The 20378-nt window shown below is 38.2% G+C and overlaps 2 protein-coding genes across 5 annotated transcripts in view; one reads left to right on the top strand and one right to left on the bottom strand.

Moving 5' to 3' along the window:
* The window catches only part of LOC111159885 (crystallin lambda 1), a 191023-nt gene extending 181532 nt beyond the window's left edge, over nucleotides 1–9491 (bottom strand). The window contains exon 1 of the mRNA XM_022522543.1: nucleotides 9447–9491. The gene's annotated coding sequence lies outside the window, so the exon portion shown is untranslated. The remainder of the gene's footprint in view (nucleotides 1–9446) is intronic.
* The window catches only part of LOC111159883 (intraflagellar transport 88), a 157716-nt gene continuing 146753 nt past the window's right edge, over nucleotides 9416–20378 (top strand). For all 4 annotated transcript variants that reach the window (XM_022522538.1, XM_022522537.1, XM_022522536.1 and 1 more), the window contains exons 1-3: nucleotides 9416–9487; nucleotides 14635–14730; nucleotides 18441–18503. In XM_022522538.1, coding sequence (XP_022378246.1) covers nucleotides 14641–14730; nucleotides 18441–18503 — 153 coding nt within the window. In that variant the 5' untranslated portion in view covers nucleotides 9416–9487; nucleotides 14635–14640. The remainder of the gene's footprint in view (nucleotides 9488–14634; nucleotides 14731–18440; nucleotides 18504–20378) is intronic.

The following is a 20378-nucleotide window of genomic DNA, read 5'->3' as shown; positions in this document are numbered from 1 at the left end:
TTTACAGTACTGTATTGTACTTTATTGAAAAAAATCCACTTATAAGTGGACCTGCACAGTTCAAACACATGTTGTTTAAGGGCCAACTATATAATATTTTGCATTTATACCTCAATAAAAATAATAAATATTTGAGTTTCTTTACCAATTTCAATTATATACACTTTTCCCCAAAACATATTCTAGTAAAATTGATGCTTCAAAAAAAAACTCATAATTTTCCTGCATACTCCTGGCATAATGTATTTGGGATACAGTGTATCTGAGAAGGACAGAGGTCCATGAAACTTTGCAGAAACCAAGCAGTAAGCTGAAAAAATATTGAATTACTTTTACCTTTTCTTGGTACTTCCCTTTCAAATTAAGCTTAAAAATAGTATTTTGGGGGCACCTGGGTGGCTCAGTTGGTTGGGCCTCTGCCTTCAGTCCAGGTCATGGTCCCAGGGTTCTGGGATAGGGCCCTGCATCGGGCTCTCTGCTCTGCAGGGAGCCTGCTTCCCCCTCTCTCTCTGCCTGCCTCTCTGCCTACTTGTGATCTCTCTGTCAAATAAATAAATAAAATCTTTTAAAAAAATAGTATTTTTGCTTATGAAAAGAAGGCATAGTCTTTATCTTCTGTTTTCTTAACCTTGTGATAAAAAGAATAGGGCACAACTCTATGCTAAAAGAGGATTCCCCGAGTCGTAGACTTTCTGGTAAGATGGGGATAAATTTGGAGGAAAGATGCCGAATTATTAAATATAATTTGGACTAAGCATAAATATGCTTTAATTATTAAATTGATTAATTTTATATCAAAATTACATGATATAAATCATTGGTATTATAATTATATAACCATTCTATGTGGTTATGTAATTCTTACACATAATTATATTATTAACAAATATTATATGATAATTATAAATCACTGATGTTATGGCTAGTGCTATTATAATCAATATAACTGAACTTGAATTACTACATGTAGTTTGGACTCAGTATAAGCAAGCTTTATGGATTGGATTAAAGAATGTTCAGGTCCAGAAATTTTATTGAAGTTGTCTACAATCCCTTACAAGTAAAATTTTTTGAGTATTTCCAAAAACCTTCCAATATTCTTTTTATAGTTGAAAAAGCTAAGACCAAAATAAAATTTATTCTACACATCCATGGAGAATGCCAAGAAATATAAGACATGGCCTCCATTGCCAGAAGCTTATAATCGTACTATCAGTGATGATGATGATGATGATATCACCTGAGGGGTAGGAGGCAATGCAGACTTGATTTCTTTTATAATGACAGCTGGGATTCCATAATCCTGAATCAGCAAGGACAACTGAGGCCCCACTACCCTAATACAAGCCCTTCCCACCCATAGGAGAGACTGCCTTCTGACAAAACACAGAAATATGCTTTCAGAATGTCTAACCAAAGAGCCTGGATATTTGCAGACCTCAGACACTCTGCTTTCCTGAGACCCAGGTCACAGAGTCTCATCCCTGGTGTCCAACTTTTGATCTGGATCAGGTTCCTTCTTTGACAGTAAACCTTCCCTCTGTACTTCATCTTTGCTTCCAGAATCATTATTTCTCCTTAACAGAAGAAAATAAGGTTAGAAAGGCAGGTGAGGTCCAGGAAATGGAGGGGTTTGACTGCAGATGGAGTAAATACCTGCAAAATCACGGCAAAATTAATAAGAATAGAAACTGAGGTTATGCTTATACCTAGAAAGTGTTAAACTTTACACAACTGTTACATATCCCTCTAAAATCTCCAGTTAAGTAATGCTTTTTTTTTTTTAACGAAAACCTTAATTTTGGATGAAAAATCCAAAAGAAAATTGAAAAGTTATGATAAAACATGGATAATTCTAAAGATTTACACCAATCAACTCAATTATTAGGCTCTTTTTTTGTTGTATACATTAAGAGTTTTGGGTAGTAATAAGATTTTAGAGCTAGATTTAAAGTGGAAACAATGATCCAGGATGAGAGAGAGGAAATCAAAAGGGAAAGAGGCAAAAGCAACCAAGTGCTTTGTACTGCCTATATGACTAGCATACTAGTATGATATGTAGCCAATGTCATCAATTTTATTTTTTTAAGATGTTATTTATTATTTATTTCTTTGAGAGAAAGAAAGAGCACCAGGCATGCAGAGTGGGGGGAGGGGCAGAGGAAGAGGGAGAACCAGATTTCCTACTGAGCAGGGATCTAGACCTGGGCTCAATGAGCCCAGGACCCTGGAATCATCACTTGAGCTGAAAGCAGATGCTTAACCCACTGAGCCACCCAGGCGCCCCTCATTCATGTTATTTTTATATGTGCCTTTGAGTTGGTTTACTTTACCTTTAGAAGGCCAAGAGCTTGCCATTTCAAACTTGAAAAGTCATAAATCGTGATAATGTTCAGTCATTGGGCTAATTCTTCTTTGGCAAAGAATACACTATAAAATTAATGGTTGGACTTTAATGAGCACTCCCTAGTTATAAATTAGAATCTTGGGTTAAACTGTACTTTGTTTATTTCAGATGCAACCCTTGAGGCATGTGATAGTGTGGGTACAACTTGAAATACCTCCTGCCTCTTGTGTATTACATATTAATTTCAACTTGTTAATGACTATAGTGTTTATGCTGTGAATGGAATGGGACTCTTTCATTTTGGTAATTTACAGTCCAATGTCCATTTATTTTAGAACAAATTGGAATTATCAGGAGGCTAAAGTTAATTTGTAACTCACAAGTAAGAAATCTTACAAGTCCCAGAACAAAGTGTGACATCTACTTAAACTGTGAGTACAGGGTCTATCTACAATTTAGCATCTAAAGATCCTTCCCAAAGTCCATGAGGATGATTTCTCTAGACTCGATTGGTGCCAGTTGGGGGGAAAAAAGGTGTTTTCATGTTAAGGAATATGAATCTCATTTAAGTGGCTCTAAAGGGAGAGAGTGCAGTACATTTGATGCAGAATATGTAAAATTGAGCCTACTCACTCTTTCTTGTACTTTTCAACACAAAGTGAGCCCCTGATAGAACATCCAGGTAGGAGTATAGCTTGCCACTGTGTCACACAAACAAAAGATCAACAGGGTCTAGAACTTCCATGATCATATTTTCAAAGTACTGACTGGTGATTATCTTCCTACTAAATTTGAAAGGGATTATATGTTTGACTGTTCGGGTCATTAACCTTAGGAAAGAACTGGTCTGTTATTGGAAAAATGAAGGGAAAAAATTTTCACTCTGCATTTTCAGGCTAATTTGTTTTTAACTTTTAGGATAGAAAAGAATCATGGTAATTTTAAATATTTCACAAGCAATGATGGCATTTCATGGTATTTTTCTGGGAAGAATAGATGAAAGGTTGCCACAGTGCCCCAATTGTTTATCAGATAAACAAGTTTTGTTGTACTGGGGTGGAAATCCAGGGGTGCACAGCTGTATGAGGTTGACTTGGGTAAACTTTTACACATAGGTAGTAAACTATAAAACTGTGTTATGTGCACTCATAGTGGAAGATCAACATAGGCATACACAGGGCCTAACATTAACCAGCTGTTAGGGCCTGAACTGTGTCCCCCACCAAATTCATAAGTCAAAGCCCTGACCCCTAATATCTCAGAATGTGACAGTATTTGGTTAGTGTTCACTTCAGCAACACATATACTAAAATTGGAATGATACAGAGAAGATTAGCATGGCCCCTGCCCAAGGTTGACATGCAAATTCATGAATCGATCCATATTTTTTTAAAGGGGGGGGTATTAGATTAAAATGAGTGCATTAAGATGGGTCGTAGTCTAATCTGACCGGTGTCCTTACAAGAAGGGATTAAGACACACAGGGGTGCCATGTGCAGAGGGACAACCACAGGAAGCAGCAGCAAGGAGACACTGCTGCAAACGAAGGAGAGAGACCCAGCAGAAACAAACCCTGCTGACACCTTGATCATGGACTTCCAACATCCAGAACTCTGAGAAAATAAATTTCTGTTGTTTGAACCACCTGGGCTGGGGTATTTTGTTTTGGCAGCCCTAGCAAACTAATACACCAAGGATTAGGAAAGGCATCCTGGAGAAAGGGGTGGCTCGGGTTAAGAGGACTGTAGAAAGTCCATTTTAGAAAACAAAACAAAACAAAAACGGGTGCCTGGGTGGCTCAGTCAGTTAAACATCTGCCTTCAGCTCAAGTCATGAACTCAGGGTCCTGGGATCAAGCCCCATGTTTGGCTCCCTGCTCAGTGAGGACCCTGCTACTCCCTCTTCCTCTGCCCTTACCCTTGCTCATGCTTTGTCTCTCTTTCTCAGATAAATAAATAAAATATTTTTTTTTTAAAAAGACAAAGAAAAAGAAAAAAAAACAAAACAAAAACAAAACAGCTGTGTAAAGGCCTAGAGGTGAGAGAGATCGTGATACTTTCCAGTGTCTTGAAAGAAGTAAAGTATAGCCTGGGGCATAATATGCAAGTCAGGAAGGCAAAAAAAAAAAAAAAAAAAAGGGAGATGTCATGGACATTAGTCACTTTTGGCTGTCTAAGATCTAAACACCCTTCCCATTTTAGGAAAATCCCAAAATCAGAAGAAGGAAGCTCAGAGGGAGCAGATACCCTGTCTCTGAGCTCTCAGAACCAGATATACTGACCTAAAGCCAGTCAGCTCATGTTCCCATTGGGGACTCTGATTCTGGATGGAGGAAAATGAAGGGCAGGATGGTTAGAAATGGTTCATGGTACCTAGAACCCAATGTCCAGTGGTAAGGCAAAACGTGTCAGAAACAACAGAATATAGCTATGTGACATCGAGTGTCCAATGACAAGATGGCAGGAATCAAGTGGAGGGCAAATATTAAGGTATCAAGATGACAGATGCCAGGGCACCTGGTTGGTTAACCAGTTGGTTAAGCGTCTGCCTTTGGCTCAGGTCATGATCCCAGAGACCTGGTATGAAGCCCCACATCAGGCTCCCTGTTCAGTAGGGGATTCTGCTTCTCCCTCTGCCTCTCCTCCCTGGCTTGTGCTCTCTCTCTCTCTCTTGCTCACTGTCCCTCTCTCAAATAAATAAAATCTCTAAAAAAAAAAAAAAAAAATGACAGATGCCTATAGCAACAGACTAAGTAAGGTGACCTACTTGCCCTGGTTTGCCCAGAATTTTCCTGATTTTATAACTGAAAAACCCGCATCCTGGGAACTCCCTCAGTCTTGAGCAAACTTAAGGGGTTGCTCTCTATAAGTCAGGTAGCTTGTTCCTCTGATCTGATTTTGTCTGTGCCTTACCTCCCTGGGTTTCTTTTGTTTTTCCAAGCCTTATTCCTTAGCCTCTCTAACAATTCTGTAAGTTACCTGATATCTTCCTAAAAAATTCCTTTTCTGCTTAAGTTAGCATGAATTGGTTTTTCTTGGCTGCAGCCAAGAATCCTATGAAGGGACTGTGAAGGGCCTTATAAGTCATGTTACGAGTTTAGACTTTGTCCAGAAGTCAAGGCAGAGTGGGGAGAGAGGGCACCAGTAGGTTCTAAACAGGGAATACTGTGATCAGCTTTTCACCTAAGGATGATCACTTTGGCTACAGTGTGACAATAAATTGAACAAGAGCAATATAGAAGAGTAAAGAGGAAGCAGTGAGAAACATTAGGAAGTTATGGTAACAAGACAGACCAGAAAGGATGGTTGTCCAGAACCCTAGGTATTAAGGAGATGGAGAGAAGAGGAATGACTGGAGAGAAATGTAGCAGGGTAGACAGATAGAATAACTGATGGCTGACAGACACAGAGACCTTTAGGAATATTGTGAGAGCATCAAGTCAATGCCAAAAACCAGACTGAACATGCCCATCCTCAACCACCTTCCATTGAATAAATGTCCACGAGGCTGGTGCCCACTTGCTCCTGGGTGCCCGCCACTGCTGATGACCTACCACTCCCATCGACAGCTGGCCACGAAGAAAGGGAACACTGTATGTCTCTTCCAGTTTCAGCACAATTCTGTTAGGACTATGTGCCCAACCCCTCCCAGAGAGTGTCTAGTCTAAATCCATCCCCTCCCACATCCCTGTTGTCCTTGATCACTACCCAGAGAGCAAGTCATTCGTGTCAGCAGCCATACCTTGGCCCAACCCTTCCCCAAGTCCACCGGAAATTTTGTCCTGTGTTGGTGATATTCCCACATCTTCAAACTCTTTTCCCAGTATTCTCTCACCTCTCTGCTCTTTTATGGGGAAAACTGGCTGTCCTCCAAGGACAATGCTTCCCCATGAAGCCCTCTTAGGTTACTCTCTCATTGCTCAGGGATCCCAGCATCAGAAAGCAGGGTTAGTATCTTCTCCTTGGCTTCCCCACACAGCTTCCAGAGCACCAATTCCCCACCCTCTTGCAACCATTCTGTGGCTGTGAATCTCAAGCCATCTGGTATACCTTTATTCAACCTCTTCCGACTTCCTCCTTGCTTCCCCTTTCCACCTGACTCAGTATACTTTATTCCAGTGACCTCCGCTCTGGACTCTGAATCCCAAATGGCTTCCTCCCAATCACACCTGTCATCAAATCCTGGACCTTGTTACCATTTCAAAACTGCACTACTTCCATCGTCACTCATTCAGAAAGCCTACTCTCCAATCTGTTGAAGTAACCCTACTGCAATTGTTCCTCCGACCTCATCAGCACTTCTAACCTGACTCCTCTACTTTCCTCCTATTCATTAGCTCCCTTTAGTTCAGTTCCCCTTTAATTATATTAAATTTCATGTCTACTATTAAAACTCATTTTTTTCCTCTCTGCCCTTTCTTTGCAATTGCCTAACAAATTCTAACCCTGGATGAATCCTACCATTGCCTTTTTTTTTTTTTTTTTTTTTTAAGTATATGTGCTGCCAAAGCGAGCACGACCATTGCCTTTTTTATGTCTGTACTTAGCTAAGATCCAGTGGAGAAAATGGGACCACGAGAGCGCTCATCGTACAAGTGCCCTCCTTAATACCCTTCACCCATTTATCCCACCCCCCACCTACCTCCCCGCCTCAACCCTCGATGCCTTCTCTATTGTTAAGAGTCTCTCTTTTTTTCTTTTTCTCTTTTTTTTTCCCCTTCCTGTACGTCCATCTGTTTTGTTTCTTAAATTCTACATATGAGTGGGGCCCCTGGGTGGCTCAGTGGCCCCACATCGGGCTCCCCCTGTTCTGCAGGAAGCCTTCTTTCCCCTCTCTCTCTCTGCCTGCCTACTTGTGACCTCTCTCTCTGTCAAATAAATAAATAAAATCTTTATTTTTTAAAAGATTTTATTTATGTATTTGACAGACAGAGATCACAAGTAGGCAGAGAGGCAGGCAGAGAGAGAGGAGGAAGCAGGCTCCCTGCTGAGCAGAGACAGACAGAGATCACAAGTAGGCAGAGAGGCAGGCAGAGAGAGGAGGAAGCAGGCTCCCTGCTGAGCAGAGAGCCTGATGCGGGGCTTGATCCCAGGACCCTGAGATCATGACCTGAGCCGAAGGCAGAGGCTTAACCCACTAAGCCACCCAGGTGCCCCACCAGTAATTTTTTTTTTTTTGAGAAAGCTAGAAATGTATAGAATTTCAGAGCTGTAGATAATTCTATAGAATTATAGAGCTAGAAATTTATAGAAATTTAGGCCTGGAGACCTAAAATTATAACAAAAATTGTCTAATATATTGAAGTGCAAGAACTTGAGAGAAGAACTGTATGGTGCTAATTCAACAAATATGTAATAAACATATGCTTTCAGCTAGGCATCGTAGCTAGATACTGTCAAAAACTGTGTGAGTTTACCCTCTTTCCAAGCTAACAATCTAACACAGCTTCATAAATGCTGCCAGAAAGTACCTGAGCCAAAGGACTTTATTCTTCAGAGCACAGCAAGCAGCCTGAGCTTCATATTCCTTTCAGTTCTCCTTCACTCCCCAAGTCCCATGATGGTAGGCCAGGTGGATGCTGCACGTGCAACGGGTTTGTGTCACAGCTGAAGAACCCTGAACTTAGGAAACTTTAATCTTTTATAATGAACTGCAGGCCAAAGTGGCTAGGCTTTGCTTCAGAGGGAGATGTTATCTTTAACATACTGGATAGCAACAAACCTGCCTTTTGCACGGTGGGAGACAGCTATGCTAATCATCCAAAGCTGTTCCCTATATTGGTCAGAGTTCTCCATGGAAAGAGAACCAAAATAATATATTTAATGAGATTTATTTTAAAGAATTGGCTCATGCAGTTGTGGGACTGCCAAGTCCAAAATCTGCAGGGCAGGACAGCAGGCTGGAGACCTAGGGAAGGGTTGATGTGGCAGCTGGGGTTTGAAGGCAGCCTGGAGGCAGAATTCTCTTTTCCTCCAGGGACATTGGTCTTTTCTCATAAGTCCTTTAACTGATTGGATGAGGCCCACCTACATGATGGAGGGTAATTGGCTGTATTCAAAGTCTACTGTTCTAATTGTTATCTGTGTCTTTAAAAATCCTCACAGCAACATCTGTAGTAGTGTTTGACAAATAACCTAGGTACTGTGGGCTAGTCCAGCTGACTCATTAAATTAACCACATTAGTCCAGAGATTCATAAAAAATTGTCCCTCTTTACTATGTGTCATTTTTTCCCTCAAGATAACCTTGTTAATATGATAATTAAAATATTACATTGACATACATATAACGTATTTTAAAAAACTGTCTCCCAACATGAACTTAATGTTTGAAATTCATTAATTGCTGGTGTCTAGACCTCCCTTCCTGACTCCAATTAACCTTCAAAATCTAAAACAAACCTTAATATTAAACATTAACCGTTAACATTAAACATTAAACAGAAATTATGCATTTCTCATTCATACTGTGCATTTATTTTTAGTATGAACCTGGTTCTAGGTGCTTGGGACACAAAATTTCAGTTCCTGCCCTTTAAGACACTCACCAGACGAAAATATATCAAGAGCTCGAATAAGGTGTACACAGGGTGCTGTGGGAACACCTAGACATGAAGAAGGAGGGAAGAAGCAGGCACAGCTGAGCAACTTCACAGGGTGACCAAAGGGAGGCAGTGATTTCACAAAACTCGGGCTTCCAAGCTCACATCAGCGTGATGGCTACAAGAGATACTTTCAACTAGTATCACCCCCGGGTACTCCTGACTGATTTCATCAAGATTTATAAACTGTTGGGTTTCTTCCCTTCGCACTCTAAATAGAAACCGCTCACTGGGTACCCCCATCCTGCTCCCACCACGCACAGGCCGCCCCCGCCTCCACTCGCTTCCAGCTCTGGGCCGTCCGCCCCGCCGCACTCCTTTCCAGCCCCACCCCCACTTTCTCTCCACCCCGCCCCCCGCGCCTCGCCTCTCCCCTTTCGCTCTGGCGCGGAGGACTGTGGGAGCCGCTTCCTTGGATTCCGCGCGTGGCAACGACTTGGGCGCCGCGCTCTGGCCTACGCGTGCTCTTGGTAGATTTCTCGAGAAAACCGCGACGTACCCTGCTAGACTCACGGTCGCTCTGCTCCCCCACGCTGGGAGGTAGGAGAAGGGCCCCGGGGCAAGGAGCGCCTTTGGCCGGCGCGGGCGGCCCGCGGCTGGTGGCCCGCGGCTGGTGGCGGTCCCGAGGCGGGCGCCTGGCGGCACGCCCCCGCGCGAGTGCTTGGCGCGCCGCTCGGGGCGGGGGTTTGGTTTGCGGAGGGGCCCAGGCTGCCTACTGGCACTTCCTTCCCTCCCGCCTGCGGCTGGACGCGGCCTGCAGGCCCCACGTCTGTCACTCTCAAGCGCGGGCGTTGCTTCCCGGAGTTTGGGTTACTCCTCTAATAAACAGCTTTGGGCGGTGCTGCTTTGCACCTGGCGGCGGTACCAAATCAGTCACCCTACAACCGGGAAATTCGAACCCGGATTAGACCTTTCCACCACCTCTGGAATTTCATAGGAAATACCCTGAATATTCATCTTTATTTTTGTGTGTTATTTAAAACTTTTTGAAAAAAAATTTTAAAAGATTTTATTTATTGTATATATAGAAAGAGATCACAAGTAGGCAGGTAGAGAGAGAGGGGGGAAGCAGGCTCCCCGCTGAGCAGAAAGCCTGATGTGGGGCTCAATCCTAGGACCCTGAGACCATGATCTGAGCCTAAGGCAGAGGCTTAACCCACTGAGCCACCCAGGCGCCCCAGACTTTTTGAAATTTTCTAATAAAATGTTTAATACGTGAAATAGGAGAGGGCACGAAAGAAGGCATAAGCCTGTACTTAGCCTCACAAGGATGAAACAAATTTCTAAAGACTTGAAGTGTTGTTTTTCCAAGATTCTTTCTAGGGCTAAAATCCCACTTTTCCTTTTACCAAGTGGATTTTCTGCTTGTGACCTTTTGAGGAACTACAATAGGCATCTTGGATGTAGACTATCCAACTATCCCACTGACTAGTGGGAGTGTGTCATTCAAAAACAGACAGATCCCAGAGTCCTGGGATAGAGCCCCGCATCAGGCTCTCTGCTCAGCAGGGAGCCTGCTTCCCCCTCTCTGCCAGCCTCTCTGCCTACTTGTGATCTCTGCCTGTCAAGTAAATAAATAAAATCTTAAAAAAGAAAATAAACAAACTTTTGCATTTTTAAAAAAGATGTTACTGGCATTTAATTTATGTTGAAGTAGTGTTATCCCCAGATTGCTTCAACTCTAATCTGTTGTTTTGTGAGAACTGCTTTTGAACCCTTGGGGAATCCAGAGAACTGAAGTTGTAGTATTTGCTCTGCCACCTGTACTTCACCTTTCCTGGCCTCACTTTCCACATTTCTAAGATTAATTTGCTCACTAGATGTCTGTGCAGAAGTCCCAGATGTAAGCTAATTACATTGGGGTTGCAACCCAGCGAGAAGGGTATTTCTCTAGTTCTAAAAGTTGCTTTTTTTCATGACATTCAAGTAAGTTGAACTGACCGAAATGGGGCTCATAATCAGGAAAGTTCTCAAGGTGTGGTTCTCATATCAGCATCATCAACACCACTTGGGAACTTGTATCAGAAATGCACACTGTAAGGAATAGAGGGGATCGTGATGACTCCCCCCCCCCCCAGGACTTAATGAAACATAAACTCTGCTGGTGAGGGAGTAACAATCTGTATTTTAACAAGCCCTTAGATTTCCATGCATGCTAAAGTTTGAGAACCATTGGTTTAATATTCTCTGAGCTAAAGCTTGTAAGTTAAAATATTTTCTCTTATACCAATGACTTTTATTTTTCAAATTTTTATTTCTTGAAGTGTAATTGACATACACGTTTCAGCTGTGCAACATAGTGATTTGAAATTTATATACATCACAGAATGATCACCACAATAAATGTAGTTACCATCCGTCACCAAAGTTATTACCATATTATGGTCTCTATACTATAATGTACATCCTCATGACTTACTTATTTTATTACTGGGAGTTTGTATTCTGACGACTTTTAATACTTTTGATGGTGTTTGGAATGAACATTTCTATCTGATTGCCATTTTCTCTCATAGTTTTCATCTCTAAAGAAAGATTAACTCAAAAGACCTAAGTGTAAGAGCTAAAATCATAAAGTTCTTAAAATAAAACAGGTGTAAATCTTCTTGATCTGGGATTAGGCAGTGGTTTTTTTGTTGTTGTTGTTGTTTGTTTGTCTTAGATGCAACACCAAAAGCACAAGCAACCAAGGAAAAAATGGAGAAGCTGTACATGATCAAAATTCAAAGGACAGGGGCACCTGGGTGGCTCAGTGGGTTGGGCCTCTGCCTTCGGCTCGGGTCATGATCTCAGGGTCCTGGGATCGAGTCCCGCGTCGGGCTCTCTGCTCTCCGCTCGGCGGAGAGCCCGCTTCCTCCTCTATCTCTCTCTCTGCCTGCCTCTCTGCCTACTTGTGATCTCTCTCTGTGAAATAAATGAATGAAATCTTTAAAAAAAAAAAATTCAAAGGACACTTCAAAGGGTACTATCAAGAAAATGAAAGGACAGCACATAGAATGGGATAAAAATATTTGCAAATCAATCTGATAAGGTCTAGTATCCAGAATAGATAAAAGATTTTTGTAAATCAGATAAGACAAATTACCCAATTTTTAAAAATGGGCAAAGCGTCTGAGCAAAGCTTCTCCAAAGAGATATGGTCAATAAGTGTCAATAAGTGTACGAAAAGATGCTAAACATCATTTGTCTCCAAGGAAGTGCAAATCAAAACCACAAAGATACCATTATATACCCATTAGAATGGCAATAATCAAAAAGAGGCAATAACAAGTGTTGGCTAGGACATGGAGAAATTGGAACCTTCATACATTGCTGGTGGAATGTAAAATGTGCAGCCCCCTTTGGAGTCCAGCAGCTTCTCCAAGAATTAAACGTAGAGTTGCCACATGACCCAACAATGCCATTCCTAGGTATACACTCAATAGAATTGAAAATTTATGTCCACACTAAACTCACACAAATGTTCATAGCAGTATTATTCATAATAACTGTAAAGGGAAACAATCCAAATGTCGATTAGCTAATAAATAGATAAAATATTATTCAACCGCAAAAAGGAATGAAGTACTGGTGTGTGCTACGGCATAGACACACCTTGAAAACATTATACTAAGTGAAAGAAGCCAGGCATAAAAGACTACATATTTGATGATTCCATATGAAATATCCAGAATTGGCAAATCCATAGAGACAAAGTAGATTAGTGCCATAGGCTGAGTGGAGGGAGGAATGGAGAGTAGTTACCAAAAGGGTCCCAGATTTCTTTTGGAGTGATGAGAGTGTTCTGGAATTAGTGGTGGTAGATGCAGAACTTTGTGAATATACTAAACACCACTGAATTGTACACCTTAAAAGTAAATTTTGTGGTATGTGAATTATACAAAAAATTAATAATTTTATATTTCACATAACTTTTTTTTAAAGGTTACAAGTAGCCACATAGGTTTGGCATTATCCTGAGCAATAAGATTAAGCTGAAATTTTTGTCTGAATTTACTGACACACTTAAAATTGTACAAGCTATAAAGAAAATATGGACTTTAAGATAAAGTAGTTCAGTACTACATTTCTTGGGTAACTGTTCTTCCCCCTCCCCCAAACTGTCTAAAATATTTCTCAGTTTGAATGATTACTTGTCCAAGAATTCTTCCCAAATTCTCTAGTAATTACAGCATTTACTTAAAGTATATGTATACAGTAATTATATTTTCCCCACACTTTTTATGTTACTTTTCTCTGACATCTGTTTTATTCTGTCTTGCATTTTTTCCTCAACATTTTATTATGGAAATTTTCAAATGTATTGTAAAGCTTAAAGAATTTTACAGGGAATGTCATACCTGCTCCATAGATTCTACAATTAACATTTTTCTATACTTGCTTTATCACAAACCTTTGTATTTATCCATGTTATTTTTAAAAATTTTTTTAAAGATTTTATTTGTTTGACAGAGTGAGAAAGAGACAGTGAGAGAGGGAACACAAGCAGGGGAAATGGGAGAAGCAGGCTTCCCTCCCAGCAGAGAGCCCAATGTGAGGCTTGACCCCAGAATCCTGGGATCATGACCTGAGCCAAAGGCAGACAGTTAATGACTGAGCCACCCAGGCGTCCCTTTTTATGGGGCATCTTTTTTATGCACATCAAACTAAATTATAGATCTTAAGCTTTCCCTTAAATACTTAGGTAGGCATATTAATTATAGTTTGATATTTATTTACAGTTTTTTCTTTCAAGAAAAAATGTACAATGAAAAGAAAAATTTCAAGTATGTATCTGTTGAGTTTTTACAAGTATCTATACCAGTATAACCCAAACCCGTCAGGATATAGAATATTTGTCACCCTAGAAAATTATATAATCATGCACTTTTTTTCCTTCAGTCTGTAATCTCAATGCCTAAAAATCAACCACTCTTCTGATTGTTTTCCACAATAGTTTTGCCTGTCCTAGAATTTTAAATCAACAAAACAACCTATAAGGTACAGTTTTGTGAGGCTTATTTCACTCAACATAATTCTTCCATATTATATGTCATTAGTGCACACTATTTTTTCTTGCTGAATAATACTTGGTTGCATAAATCTGGCACATTGGCTTATCCATTCTGTTGATAGGCACCTGGTCCATTTCTAGTTTTTAGCACTTTTGTAGACCAATGTTTTCATTTCTCTCAGGTAAATACTTGGAGTGGAGTTGCTGAGTCATAAGAAATAAAAGTTAATTTTATGAAACTGCCAGACTTTTTTTCCCCAAATTTGTACTATAGTACACCCCCGATAACAATGTATGACTATTTAGATTACTCCATCTCTGCTGACCTTTTGTGGTTTTGGTTTTTTAAATTTAACCATTGTGGTATGTGTATAGTGGTTTCTGCATTGCTTTGTAATTGACATACCTTCTGCTGCATTTGATACTAAGCTCTTTGAAAATAAGGGCAACCAACTGTACTTCTCTCGAGTGCCTGTCACTGTCTTTTTAATGTAATAAGTGTGGAATAAATTTGAAATGAAGGCAATGAATGAATGTTTTGACACCTGGTTTTCAGAATTTGATATGAAAAAAATCTTAAGTCATAAAAATATGTAGCAGTAAATTTGACCAGAATGGTTGTTAAGTAGTTATATTTTGTTTCAATTAAGATTCCATATAACAAGAACATATTTACACTGCCAATTTTTCATAGGTACAAATGATGCAAAATGTACACCTGGCCCCAGAGACAGATGAAGATGATCTTTATTCTGGTTATAATGACTACAATCCAACCTATGATACTGAGGTAAAAAAAAAAAAAAAAAAAAAAAAAACCTGAATATTTTATGTTTGTCTTTGCTAACCAGCTGATTCATGAAAACTTCGGGTTTGAGTGTTCTGCTTTATTTTGCTTTAGATTAAATAAACTGGTTAAAAGCCTAGAAAAGTGCTGTTACTGAAGTCTGTACTAACTTCTACTAATAGTACTAATTTCAGCAAAAGGGAAAATCATGAGAAAGGCTATATAAACAAATTAGGATTAATTATATACTTGTATTTCCCAGCACTAGCTATCTCAATGTGTGTGTAAAAAGATTTAAGTCACTTGAGGCATCTAAAACCAGTTTTTTTTAATGCTATAATTGTGAAATGTCATATAGTGATTTTTTCTTTTAATTAAATTATGATTATTTTATAGAAAACTTAGGAAATAGAAATAAGTGTAAAGAAAAATTAAAATTAAAGGAATGGTGACCATCCAGAAGTAAATGTTAACTAACATATGCATATCTGACCAGACATTTCCCTATGTAAATTTATGTGTATCTCTGTATATTTTGGATAAAATGGTATCATTAATCATCCATTTATATCCATCTATATCCACTTAAACTTTAAAAAAAGATGAAATTGTTAAGACAGATACTTGAATTTTTAAAAAATATTTGAGTATTTTAAATCTTTATATCATTATGAGAGTTAGAGTTTCCAAACTGTAAAACAAAAGAAAACTTTTATATGAAGTTACCTTGAATTAGTGTGTGAATAAAGTAAGGGTGAAGGATATGGTTGTTAATTTTTTTGCTAGTATATAATAATCAAATACTAGCATTTATAGGACTTTATATGAATTTAGGAAATCTTATTCTAGAGTTTTTAAATTGCTTTAGTAACTTTTCAATTGTTTTTTCCTCTGGAGAAAAAGTAGTCTGTGAATGTGAGATCTGGAAAGAAAACAAGGAAAGAAAATAGAAACCATTCACTTAACTCTATATGAAATAAAAATCTAAGACATATAATCATTTGTAGATAATTTGAAAAACACGGAAGTTTGGAGAGAAATGAAACAATGTAAATCCTATCACCCAAAGATCACTTATAGATTGATATAATTAATCACTTGACATTTTGCTATATTCCGTCTTTTAATATACACAGGTGTTTCCCTCCTTGTGTATACTGTGTATACACGTAGATATGATTATGTGGACTCCTTTTTAAAAACTTATACTAAAACATAGGTGTTTTACTAAGTTTGCATAGATTTTGAAAACAACTGAACCCTTCCCCTTTTTCCCAGTTTTAAAATTTGTATGTATAAAGAAATGTACATGCTCAGTGTTGAAAACAAAATTATCCATAATCCCATCACTCCAAAATAACTACTGTTAATATTTTGTTGCGTTGTCCTTCCTTCATGCATACATGTACAGTTTTCCTTTCGCATCTTTGGAATTGAACTAGCATTTACTTTTCTGTTTGCTTTCGTACATTCAGCTACATCATGAGCAGTAACTCATGATACTAAGAATTTAAATACAGTTGACCCTTTAACAACATGGAGTTTAGGGACACTGATTCACCTCATTCCCCCCATGCAATCAAAAATCTACATACAACTTTTGACTCCCCCAAAACATAACTACTAATAGCCCACTGTTGACCAGAGGCCTTACTGATAACATCATCAATTAACACATATTTTGTATGTTTTATATATCATATACTGTATCCTTAAAATAATATCTTTTTCTTAATTTTTTCAATATTTTTAGGCTGGATGGCTTGCAAGTTTTCAAATTGTCACAAGTCTCCAAAAATTTCCCAATATGTTTATTGGGGGAAAATCCACGTATAATTAGACCCATGCAGTTCAAACCTGTGTTGTTCAAGGTCAACTGTATAATTTTAATTGCTGCATTTTACTAAATACGTATAGATGATTAGAACTACTTTCAGATCACAGGATATTTATTTCCAGTTTTCTACTGTTCTAAATGACTATGCAGTGAACAATTTTATGCATAAATGATTTTCTATATTTTGAGCAAACATTTCCTTGGCTAGAGTCCCAGAAGTGGAATTAATAGATCATGAATATGACCACTTCTAAAGCACCAGAGAAACTTCCTAACTTCTCAGGTCATCACAGTGTGGTTTCATTATTTAATTCAAAGAGAAAATTCAGAATGCCAGACACAAAAATTAATTAAATAGTAAAATAAAAATGATGTTTGGTTTACTCACAGTTTTTTTATATCTTAATTAATTGGAATAATAAGCTCCATATGTAAATAAATTGAAACAGTTTCTAAGATGTTCAAGATTATGCAAATTGCTAATAAAATCGCAAACAAAAATTAACAAAAGTTGTGTTAGTTTGGTATTTGTAAGTTGAGAGTTTGTTGACAATTTTTTAGTTTGTCATTTAGTTAAAGTTCACCAAGTTCATTAATAAAATTTTACTTATCGTTTAGGAATATTGGAAGCTTCCTTTTCCTAAAGCATCTGCCAAAGTAGTATAAATAATTGTGCTGAAGGTTGCCTTTTGCTTTATACTTCATATGAAAGTTGCCTAGTTTCCATGAGTAACTGAAAATTGTGTGCTTACTAATTTTCTGTAGTTGATATGGAGGTTATAAAGATTATTTAAGGTAAAAATTAAAGAATGCTTGGACATAATAAAATCACATTTAAATTGCATTTTATTCTCTAACACTGAAAAGAAGAAAAAATTTTTAAATAGAAAAAATAAAGTGCATTTTATTAAATAAAGTGCATATTTATTCCTGGTTATATAAACATTTTACTTTGTTTGCAGAGGTTTTAAAAGTTAACTGATAGTTATCTTTTTAAGTTTTTTTTTTTTTTTAACAATCGGAAGTACATTTTTGAGGGAAGTAGACTGAAATAAATCAGAGGCAAGTCTGACAGTTGCCTGTAACATCTGTATGAATAGTTAGAGCCAGAGTTTGTGTTGGTGAAGGAGTGGGAAATAAAGGCTGGTTAGAAGGTTTGTGGTTGGCAAAACTGGGTGCTTTTGAGAGAGTTTAAAACATTTGTATCTTGCTCTTGATCAAGACTACTTTCCTCACCTTTCCTGATGAAGAATATGAGTACATGCAGGAATCAGCAAAGCATAATAACATTTTATTTCAACTGAGGCTTTGTCTCCAAATGGGATGGCAAGTTGGACCCTGTGGAGCCTTCTGTTTGCTCAGCTCCAGTTTGAATTCCAGAATTTACTTCTCCGCAAAATAAAATGTCTTAAGGCTCTTTCAAGATGGGGCTAGTAACCATGGTCCCAGAATATGGAAGAAGTGAAGGGAGGGAGAGAGGACAGACAGAGAGAGGGAGAGAAAGAGATGGTTCTCTGCTCTTACTGCTCTAGCTCTTTGGAAGAAAGAAAAATAAAGGCCATATCCTTGTGTACTTGATATTTTATCCAGGCATAATGATACCACAAATTTAATTGTGGCCAATAAGATAAGATACCCTTACAGTTGACTGACATTACCAGTATTCCTCTTCCTAGACAAGGAAGGAGCCTTGATATTAGGGAAGCTTGAGGGGGGAGCTTTGAGGACAAGAGTCCTTTAGCTGCTATCTGGGTACCAACAGATGGGGTGAGATGAATTACAGAGGATCATGAATACCAAAAAGAGGACATTAAACTTATTTTCCTTAATTCTCACTTCATGTTGTTAAATTGTTGAATTTGCTTATTCGTTTTAGGAATTAGAGAATGACACAGCTTTTCAGCAAGCAGTGAGAACTAGTCATGGCAGAAGACCTCCAGTAAGTGAAATTTTTTTGTTGTTGTGATAAAAAAACACATAACATAAAATTTGCCATCTTAGCCACTTTTTATTTTATTTTAAAATTCCTGTTGTTAATAGTGTTATATTAGTTTCAGGTGTAGCATATAGTGAATCTAGTGAATAAACAGTTACATATATCACCTCGTGCTTATCACATCAAGTGCCCCCCTTAATCCTCATCACCTATTTCACACACCCTTCCCCCCGCCGTAACCATCAGTTTATTCTCTATTGCTAAGAGTCTGTTTCTTGATTTGTCTTTTTTTCCCTTTGCTCGTTTGTTTTGTTTCATAAATTCCACATATGAGTGAAATCAAATGACATTTGTCTTTCTCTGTCTTATTCTGCTTAGCATTATGCTCCCTAGCGCCATCCATTTCCTTGCAAATGGCAAGATTTCATTCCTTTATATGGATGAATAATTTTCCATTTTATATATATACCATCTCTTTATCCATTCATCAATCGTTGGACACTTAGACTGCTTCCATAATTTGGCTGTTGTAAATGATGCTATTGAAAACATAGGGGTGAATGAATCCCTTTGAATTAATGTTTTTATTTTCTTTGGGTAAATACTCAGTAGAGCAATTGCTGGATCATAGAGTAGTTCTATTATTAACTTTTTGACATACCTCCATACTGTTATCTACAGTGGTTGTACCAGTTTGCATTCCCACTAACAGTGCAAGGATGTTTCTTTTTCTCCACATCCTCGCCAACACCTGCTGTTTCTTATGTTGTTGATTTTAGCCACTCTAACAGGTGTGAGGTGGTAGCTCACTGTGGTTTTGATTTGCATTTCCCAGGTGGTAAGTGATGATGATCACTTGGGTTTTATAAGTTATTTATGTATTTTGGATAGTAACTTTATTGGATAAAGTTTGCCTTTAGTTTTTTAGATTGCTTCCTTTGCTGTGCAGAAAGCCTTTTATTTTGATATAGTCCCAGTATTTTATTTTTGCTTTAATTTCCCTTGCCTCAGGAGACCTATCTAGAAAAAAGTTGTTATGGCCAATGCCAGAGAAATTACTGCTTGTGCTTTTTTCAAGGACTTCTATGGTTTCAGATCTCACATTTAGGATTTTAATCCATTTTGAGTTTATTTCGTTTATGGTAAAAGAGAATGGTCCAGTTTCATTCTTTTGCATGTGGCTGTCCAGTTTTCCCAGCACCACTTATTGAAGAGGCTGTCTTTTTTCCGATAGATATTTTCCTGCTTTGTTGAAGATGAATTGGCCATATAGTTGTGAGGTCATTTCTGGGTTTTCTGTTCTGTTCCATTGATGTACTTGTCTATTTTTGTGCCAGGACCATACTCTTTTGCTTACTACAGATCTGTAAAATAACCTGAAGTCTGGAATTGTGATGCCTCCAACTTGGCTTTTCTTTTCCAAGATTGCTGTCACTATTTGGGGTCTTCTGGAACAATTTTGGAATTTCGGAATTGTTCTGTGAAAAATGCTCTCGGTTTTGATAGGAATTGCATTAAATGTATAGATTGCTTTGGATAGTATCAACATTTTAACGATATTTGTTCTTCCAATCGGAATGTCTTTGAATTTCTGCAGTTTCTTACATGAGTGTTCGACAGTTTTCAGGTCTTTCACCACTTTTGTTAGGTTTATTCCTAGGTATCTTTATTATTTTTGGTAGCATTGTAAATGGGATTTGTTCCTTAATTTCTTTTTCTGCTGCTTCATTATAGAAACACAACAAATTGCTGTATGTTGATTTTATGTCCTGTGACTATACTGAAATCATTTATCACTTTTACCAGTCTTTTGGTGGAGTGTCTTGGGTTTTCTATATAGAATATCATGTCACCTGCAAATAGTGAAAGTTTCATTTC

The sequence above is a fragment of the Enhydra lutris genome, unplaced genomic scaffold (genome assembly GCF_002288905.1).
Source record: "Enhydra lutris kenyoni isolate GAN:26980312 unplaced genomic scaffold, ASM228890v2 scaffoldscaffold71, whole genome shotgun sequence".
Lineage (NCBI taxonomy): Eukaryota > Metazoa > Chordata > Mammalia > Carnivora > Mustelidae > Enhydra > Enhydra lutris.
The sequence above is the reverse complement of the archived record's forward strand: the minus strand, read 5'-3'. Positions and strand labels throughout refer to the sequence as shown.